The following is an 8,331-nucleotide window of genomic DNA, read 5'->3' on the forward strand; positions in this document are numbered from 1 at the left end:
GCCAGCTTTTTGGATAATGCAAATATTCAAATATTGACTATCTCATCTACCCCACACAGTCTCATGGTTTTGGCTTCTTGGAGAAATGAAAGAAGGGTCTTTAGACTTGGAGAGTCATTGGGTTCAGGACAGGAGCTTCCCTGACACTTCACCTTAAGCAGGACACGTCCTATGGTGTCAGACACTGGGTGGAAGTTCTGGGCTGGAGAGTTGGGGGATGGGGTGGATCATGTCACCAGGGAGGTTTGGGCACAGGGCACTAAGTACTGATTTAGGAGAAGGACCCAGCAGGCACAGTCTAGATCAAGAATGGAGCAGCCCCTGGCATTTACACTGGTCACCTTAAACTTCATCCAGACCCAGGTGTCTCTGACCCCCGCAGCCCCACTAGCCCTGTCTGCCTGCTTTCTGTTCCATTCTGCTGATGGAATACATGGGGGCCTGGTTGTTCTCTGTGTCTTTTTCACTCCTCCAGAGCAGGAGGAGGCAGAGGAAGAGGAGGCTGACAGCAGGGCTGAGGCTGAGGTTGAGGATGAGGCTGAGACTGAGGAGACCAAGGCAGAAGGTAGGTTCTCGGCTAAGGATGCAGGGACTCGGGGGATGGTGGTAGCCCCCAGAGCCATTCCTGTGGCAGTAAGAAATCCCCCTGGAGTATGATCTTCCACCTGTGCATCTGCTCCTCCTGTCTGGGCTGTGAGTCAGCCATCTATTGACCAATGAGTAAACATTGATTGAGTCCTTATTGTGTGTCAGCAGAGTCTTGAGCCTGGGTGCACATATATGCAAATAGGCATCTCCTGACCCCATACACCAACAGGGTACCCCTGTGGGGCAGGCTCTTGGTGGGGGGAACTTGAGCTCAGAAACATTGATTTCCTCATGTTTTGTTTAGAAGATGAACAAGAAGAGGGAGCTAAAGAGGCTGAAGGTAAGGACTGTTGGCCATCAGAAGAGAGGTTGGGTGCATCACCAGGGGAGAACAGCCACAGGGCTTCTCCTGGGGAGACAGGAAAAGCGGATTGGGGGAGGAGAGGACAGAACTTGGTGGCACTTGCAGGGTTTTTGATGTTGAGCTCTTAAGTCTTTGTTGCTCCTCATCTCAGAGAAGCTGCCTTGGTGGCACCCAGTGGGAGAGGGAACCAAAGTTCAGCCCCCTGGTCTGGGCATGACAAGGGGACCCAGAAGTTACATCCACACACAAAGTGCCTAGAGCTCAGGTGAAATCACTTGTAGGGTGCAGTGTCCTGATGCATAGACGGTCTATGTGGTGGTCATTGGCTGTTGTCATTGCCACGCTGCAGGTTTTACCAGGGATCCACAAGGTCCCAGTCACATACTCAGAGGGAAGAGGGCAGTCAGCTGGGGCTTGGAATCATGTCCACCAGCTTTCTGGCCCTGTGGCCACCAAGAAGTCCAGGGGGGCAACCAAGGAAGCAAAAACCTGGGAGGGTATCCCAGGGCCAAGACCCCTGGGGACCTTTCTAAAGGTGTGAAGCCCAGAAGAAGCAAAGCTGCTTTGCCCAGAGCCAGTGACTGAGAGGAGACTTTGAAGTTCCACGCTGAGAGTGTGTGTGCCCTGTAGGACTCAGCTGGCCCCTGAGACTCTCCCTGGGATGCACTGTGGGAAGGGAAGGGGGGTTGGCAACTCTGTTGCCTTAATTATTGTTGATGCTCCTGGAATCAACAAGTTGGAAGGGACTCTCTGGGCACAGGGGAAAGGGAAGCTCCCAAGTGTCCAGGGTATCAGGGGCAGAGCTGGGATCAGACCTAGGGCTCTTGACCTGTGGCTGTGTGTGCCCCTCTCTCCTCCAGATGGCCCAGTGGAGGAGTCCAAACCAAAGCCCAGGTGAGTGGAATGCACCTGCAGTAAAGCCTTGGTGCAGACGGCCAGTGAGGAAGGACAGTGATGGGGCAGGGTGCTGTGTGGCACCGTGGGCACGAGCTGGGGTGTGGTTGTGGGAGTGTGCACTGCACAGGGGCTTCTGCCTGAGGGGAGAGCAGGGGTGGACGCCTCTACCTACTACCAATCGTGCACCTGACATGAGCAGGGCACCTCACCTGGAGGAAAGGGATGCCAACTCACGGCCCTGGGCACACATTCTCTCCTATCCCAGGGGGTAGCCAGAACACCCTCCTCCATGGCTGAGATGGGACCTGGGGGAAAAGGAAGGCAAATTTTGGGGAGCCAAGCAATGAAACCATGCCAGCCTAGATATGGTGGCTTCAGAGTGCTGAGAAAGGACAGGGCAGGGCACCTCGGGGTCACACATCGGAAACACATGTGGAGGCTGTGGGTGTTGGGGTGGGTTGGAGGCAGGGAGCATTTTCTCTGACGGTGCTAAACCTGCCAGCAGGTGGCGCCTCCACACACTCGCAGGATTCGTCCCTTCTCAGTGGGGCCTTCCCACTTCAGCACTGCTGAAGACAATCCTATTTCCCTTTCCCAGACACTTGTACACTGCGTTAACTTATTTCATCTCCACACAGAGCTGAGGGAAGATGGGAAGCCAAGGACCAGAGACCCACCAGGGCCTGGTGTCACCACACTAAGTGTGCATTGGTCAGGACCAAAACACAGGACTCTTGGGTTCATGGGGAGATTCTGTGGTTCAGCACGATTGACGTGGAGTCAGACGAGCATGCCATCTTGTCACTGCTTTTTTGTTTCCCAGTTACGTGGCTTCAGTTCTCTTAAATGAGACTAATGGCACCTGTTCCACGGGACTGTTGTGAGCATAGATGAAAGAGCTTTGTGTATCTGCAGGCGCCGAGCAAGGCTGAGGACTGCTATTGCTGACATCAATGTTGATGCCATTGTGGTTGGTCAAGACAGTAGCAGAAGATTCTGCAGGAGGGAAAAGGGGCCTGTCTGTCCCAGGCACTGCAGTCCCAGGTGTCCAGAGGGAGTTGATCTTCACCAACTGTTATTCCTCTCTCCAATAGGCCATTCATGCCCAATTTGGTGCCACCGAAGATCCCTGATGGAGAAAGAGTGGATTTTGATGTGAGTGGTGGTCCCAAGGGTCCCCAGTGAGAGAGAGGCCATGTGACTTTGGGCTGGGGGCAGGGTGCAGATGGCATGGTTTTTAGTATACATCAGGCTGGGTGTCGGCTCTCAAGTATGGTCCTGGATTCAGGCCATATTTTTCCCTTCAATGGCCAGGCCCAGGCCCTGCTAGAGGCTTTTTGCATTGAGCGGAGTATCTGGCCCACCCACCTCTCCTCTGAGCCCCAGTGTCCACCCACAGGACATCCATCGGAAGCGCATGGAGAAGGACCTGAATGAGCTGCAGACGCTGATCGAGGCTCACTTTGAGAACAGGAAGAAGGAGGAGGAAGAGCTCATTTCTCTCAAAGACAGGATCGTAGGTGTCCAGCCTTCCCACCCAGTGCTCCCTGATGCCACAACCTGTCCTCTGTCCCTTTGGTTAGGCCCCGCCTTCTCCAGGCAGCCTTCCTGAGGCCCCTGGCCCTGCTACAGGTGGGCTCTCCTTCAGAAGCCCTGAGGCATCATGAGCTGCTCCTGCCGCCCAACCTGTGTCTTCTCGGGTCCCTGACTTCTCTCCTCCACAAACTGTACATTCCTTGATGGCAAGAGAACAGTCCAGTCTGTTTGTGGGCCCCTGCAGGGCCTAGCTCAGGCCCTGGCTGAGGAATGACTGGCCAATGCCTGTTGCCCCACTCCTGTCCTGGCCTTCTTGCACCCCGCCTATGAACAGAACTCAAGTGTGACTGGCAGAATCCCAAACCATCCTACCGGGGAGTGGAGAAGTTGCTTTGACTCCTTTTGTCTGTCTCCACCACGTGTGTTCTGGCTTGAGCCTATAACTTGACTACATATTAGAGCACAGAGCACAGAGCCACTGCCTGGGGACGTGGGGGGAGTGCTTCTGGGAGACAGAAGAAGCCTGCCTGACAGCTCCCAATTTGTAGAGGGCAGTCTCTCCATGAGTATGTTCAATGGGGTCATCTGCACGTGCCCTGGTGGGCTGTCCTGACCTAGCTAGGTGTGCTCCTTCAGGGCCCACTTGTTGAGGCATTGCCTCCACCCACATCATGGAACTGGCCCAGAGGGGAAGCCCTTAGAGGCAGGACACCACTGCCCTGAGACTCTGGGAGGAAAACCCCCGTGGGTCCTCCTGCGGTGCCACCTCCTCCCCGGGCACACCAGGCAGGTTCTCCCTCTTCCCCACAGGAGAGGCGGCGGGCTGAGCGTGCGGAGCAGCAGCGTATCAGGAACGAGCGGGAGAAGGAGCGGCAGAACCGCCTGGCTGTGAGTGACCCCTGCCCAGGCCCACAGAGCCCTCCATGCTCTCAGCTCCTGCTAGGCCCCCAGGCCTCTCTCTGTTCGTAGACGCTGAGTCAGTCAAGGGACAAAGTGTACCTGGTAAGCACTGGGCATTGTGTTGGCTCTGACAATTGGCCAGCCAGCAGGACAGAAATGCCTGGGTCCTTATGAACTTGGTATTTTAAAAGCATCTCCAGCCCTGATTCCTCCCCTAGCTTCCTGGTGGTGCAGGCTCTGGAGGCACTGAGGCCTCTAGCCCTCTTCCTATGAGGCTGCTGAGGCCCTTCTAGAGTAATAGGCCTTCTTGGGGAGCTCCCTGGCTGAGGAATTCCCATGCTCTGGAATCAGGACCTGAATCATTTACTGGTTCTTCATTCATCCGATAGACTCCTGTGTGCCAGCCTGTGCTGAGAGTGTACACTTGCCTCAGAAAGCTCTTTGCCCAAAGGGGGGAAAACTGAGCCCACCCATAAAGTCCACCAGCTGCAGCTAAGGACCAAGGTTTCCCATCCCACCCCTAATTTTCTCTTTTTCTCCTCCCTAAAACTCAGGAAGAAAGGGCCCGGCGAGAGGAGGAGGAGAACAGGAGGAAGGCTGAGGATGAAGCCCGGAAGAAGAAGGCTTTGTCCAACATGATGCATTTTGGAGGGTACATCCAGAAGGTAAGTGGGGAGCAGCAGCAGTCACCAAGAAGTCCTGGTATATTTGTGAGGAATGAGGTGTCTGCTATGGCATTCAGACCTCAGTTGGATCCCAGGAAGCCATTGTCAGCTGCTGTGGGTGGGAGATAGGCCTCCCATGCCTGTCTCCTGAGAGGAGGGTCTGCAGGGTAGGGGGCTATAGATGGAGCTCAGACCACCAATGGTCCTCCCCAACCCTGGCTCCAGCAGTGCTCAGCAGCCCCCAGGTAGCTGGGTGCAGTTGGAAGGGCCCTGTGCCTGGATTGAGAGCTCTGGTTGGAGACCCAGCTCTGCCACATATAGCTATGTGGCCTTATGCAACCTCTGAGCCTCAGTTTCCCCATATGGGACTACTACTGTCTGCCCTGTCACTTTGGGAAGACCAAATGAGCTAACAGGGAAGTGTCTATGTGCTACACAGATGTGAGGTGGCTTGTTCCTGGGAACTCACTCTCCATTCCTAATTTCTGTGTCCCACTCCTCCTAGACACTGCATGCTCAAGGGAGGCAGGGTGTGTAAAGCTGATTTTCTCTATGCAGTGGAGGAATCAGAATCTTTTCTTAGATTTCCAAAGTCCCTAAGCTCAGAACCAGGCTGGCTACTCTCCTTCTGCTCCCACCGTGACCATACCAACCACCCCTTTGGCGTTGCCCTGCTATCAAAGTGGTTCCTGCCCCAACCCCCAGACTTATGTCCTAGCAAACCAGGCTGCCTGCAGTGAGTGTCTGAATCATCCTCTTCCCTGTGTCTCTCTGCCTGCGTCTCCTGCCATGCGTCCTGCCTTCTCTCTGTGTCTCTGTGCGGTCTCGGTCTTTCTCTCTGGGCCTCTCTCTCATGGTTTCCTGGCTTAGCAGGCCCAGGTGGGTACCAGCATGTCCAACATTCTTCCTACCCATGGTTTTGGGGAGCTTCCAGGGAGGGGAAGGTTCCTTGCTGGAGGGGAGGAGTGTGCAGTTTGGATTGGGTAGGGAGGCAGGAGCCTGGAGAGAGGTGGAAGAGGCAGAGGAGGAAGGGGCTGAAGTGACTCTTCTTGTCCTCACCTCAGTTTCTCCAGGGGATGTAGGTAGGCAGTAGCGTTCAGTGTTGCAGGAACAAGTGGATAAGGAACTGCCACTGTGCAGTCCTTGCCTCACTTCCCAAAGGATTTTGGGAGGGTTAGGGCACAGGGGGGATGCAGTCTAGCCAATTCTCCCTGCTTGCCACCCCTTTCAGACAGAGCGGAAAAGTGGGAAGAGACAGACCGAGCGGGAAAAGAAGAAGAAGATTCTGGCGGAGAGGAGGAAGGTGCTGGCCATCGACCACATGAATGAAGATCAGCTGAGGTGGGGCTGGGCTGGGCGGTCCTGGGCCCTGCCTGCTTCTGCTCCGGGAGGAGTCGGTTGAAGGGCACCTCCCACTGAGAGCCACCAGAGGGCGCTACCGCCACACATAATTTCCCAAGGCCAGTTTAGCGGGACTGGCCTTGTGCCGTGCGCAGGTTAGACCAGCCTGATGAGCAAAGGGAACTGAGCGCCTCTCTGAGCTTCAGCGCACCCTCCTGCACACAGGTGTTGGGAAGGGGGATTGCATCATGCTCTACAGTGCCTGAGAGCCTCTCTCCCTTCCTCCTTGTTCTCAGGACTTTGAGCTGGCAGCCCCTGGGATCTCTGAGCCCCAGGCAGGGCTGGCGGGGATACCCTGTGCAGGCCTGGAGGTGGCTGGGAGGGCAGGGCTGGGACCAGGATGGAGGCCCATAAGGGCTCTTCCCTATTGCCCTTCTCCCCCATTCCCTCCTGGACCTGCAGGGGTAAGGCAAAGGAACTGTGGCAGAGCATCTATGAGCTGGAGGCAGAGAAGTTCGACCTGCAGGAGAAGTTCAAGCAGCAGAAATATGAAGTGAGCTGGCTTGTTGTGTCCCCAACCCATGATCCCTGTGTGACAGGGTCCTATGCTGCCACTGATGCTGGCCAGGCCCCTGTGACTCTTCCCTACCAACCCTGTCCAACTCCCGCACCTGCCCCGACGCCCACCTTCAGCTGTATTGGTGCTTGCTATTCTGGTTATTCCTTGCTGAGGGTGTCTCAGAGTTTTCTGGGGCTGAGCAGAGGCACTTTCCTGGGATTCCAGCTCTGGGGGTCTCCTCCCCTCCAGTCAGATGTCCCTGAAGCATCAAGGCAGCAAGGTTCAGGCAAGAGCCCTGAACCTTCTGGTAGGACCAAGATGCACAAAGCCAGTTGCTCCATTGGAGGGGGAGGTTTGCCACCAGGCATGTCTCTCTGGTGCTCCAGGTTGCACCAAGCACGTGCACTGAGGCCCTGGTGTGAGCACAGTCAGGCTGAGCACCAAGCCTGTAGCCTCACAGGGTCTTGTGAGCACTAATGAGGGCCAAGGAGTGCAGACACGAGGCAAGAAGATGGCTTAGCCAGCAATGGCCCTGCACACCTGGGTGCAGACCTGGGAGCCAGCCTTTCCCCCCAACTCTCCACCCATAGAGGCTTCTCTGCTGACTGCAGAGGGGTTCAGCTGCCCCTCGAGGGGCCACTCTGCTGTCCCTGCCAAGCCACACCTCCTTGTGCAAGGGCCCCCTCCTTGGGCTTGGCTCAAGCCCCCATGGCTATAGGCGCCCCCAGCCTCACTACTCAGGGAGGCAGTATTGTGACAAGGCAGTATTGTGACAAGGAGCGTGGACTTTGGAGCCATACTGCCTGGCTTAGATTTCTCCCTAACCTGTGCCCCTGACCAGTTGTGTGACCATGGGCAAGTTAACTTTTCCTTACCTCCATTTCCACAGATAACACTACAACTTACTTCATAGGGCTAGTGTGAGGGTTACAGAGATAATAATAATTATTATTGTAGTGTTTCAAGCACCATCTGAGCACTGTATTATTTTATATGTTCTGCCAACAATCCTGCGGGTCAGTGTTTGGGAATGTGCTCGGGACAGAACCTGACACCCGCTGAATGCTCGACAGGTGTTAGCTGTTTTTACAGCCTTTCTAGGCCCGTGCCTTGCGCTTTTCCTTTGGTTCCACACTTAGCTCTGCACTGGCTTATGGGGTACAAATTTGCCAAAATCTGGGGCAGTGCCTGCAGTGTGATGCATGGGGATGCTGCCCCTCAGAGGGCACAGCTTTGGGACAGCTGGGCAAGAGTGTCTGGGAGAGGGATCCTGGGTTGGGCTGGGCTTCTGGGAGGGCTCTCTGAGGCTCTGCCTGGGTCTAGCCTCCAACTTGCACCCAGTTCTCCAAAGGCCCTCCTTACAGACCCTCATCCTGACACCCCACAGAGAGGCCAGCAAGGTGGCCCAGGGCTCTCCTTGGCTTCTGCCTCTGGGACCTGGACTCCTCCTGACCCAGAACTATTCTAACCCTCATAGTATC

General features: G+C 55.5%; 1 protein-coding gene across 1 annotated transcript in view; it reads left to right on the plus strand.

Moving 5' to 3' along the window:
- TNNT2 (troponin T2, cardiac type) overlaps positions 1-8,331 on the plus strand; it is a 13,243-nt gene that overhangs the window by 4,029 nt on the left and 883 nt on the right. The window contains exons 2-10 of the mRNA XM_012806676.2: positions 476-565; positions 893-928; positions 1,813-1,846; positions 2,944-3,004; positions 3,249-3,365; positions 4,196-4,273; positions 4,840-4,950; positions 6,182-6,291; positions 6,754-6,844. Of these exons, the coding sequence (XP_012662130.1) occupies positions 476-565; positions 893-928; positions 1,813-1,846; positions 2,944-3,004; positions 3,249-3,365; positions 4,196-4,273; positions 4,840-4,950; positions 6,182-6,291; positions 6,754-6,844 (728 nt within the window). The remainder of the gene's footprint in view (positions 1-475; positions 566-892; positions 929-1,812; positions 1,847-2,943; positions 3,005-3,248; positions 3,366-4,195; positions 4,274-4,839; positions 4,951-6,181; positions 6,292-6,753; positions 6,845-8,331) is intronic.

The sequence above is a fragment of the Otolemur garnettii genome, unplaced genomic scaffold (assembly GCF_000181295.1).
Source record: "Otolemur garnettii isolate 467f Iridium unplaced genomic scaffold, OtoGar3 scaffold00055, whole genome shotgun sequence".
Lineage (NCBI taxonomy): Eukaryota > Metazoa > Chordata > Mammalia > Primates > Galagidae > Otolemur > Otolemur garnettii.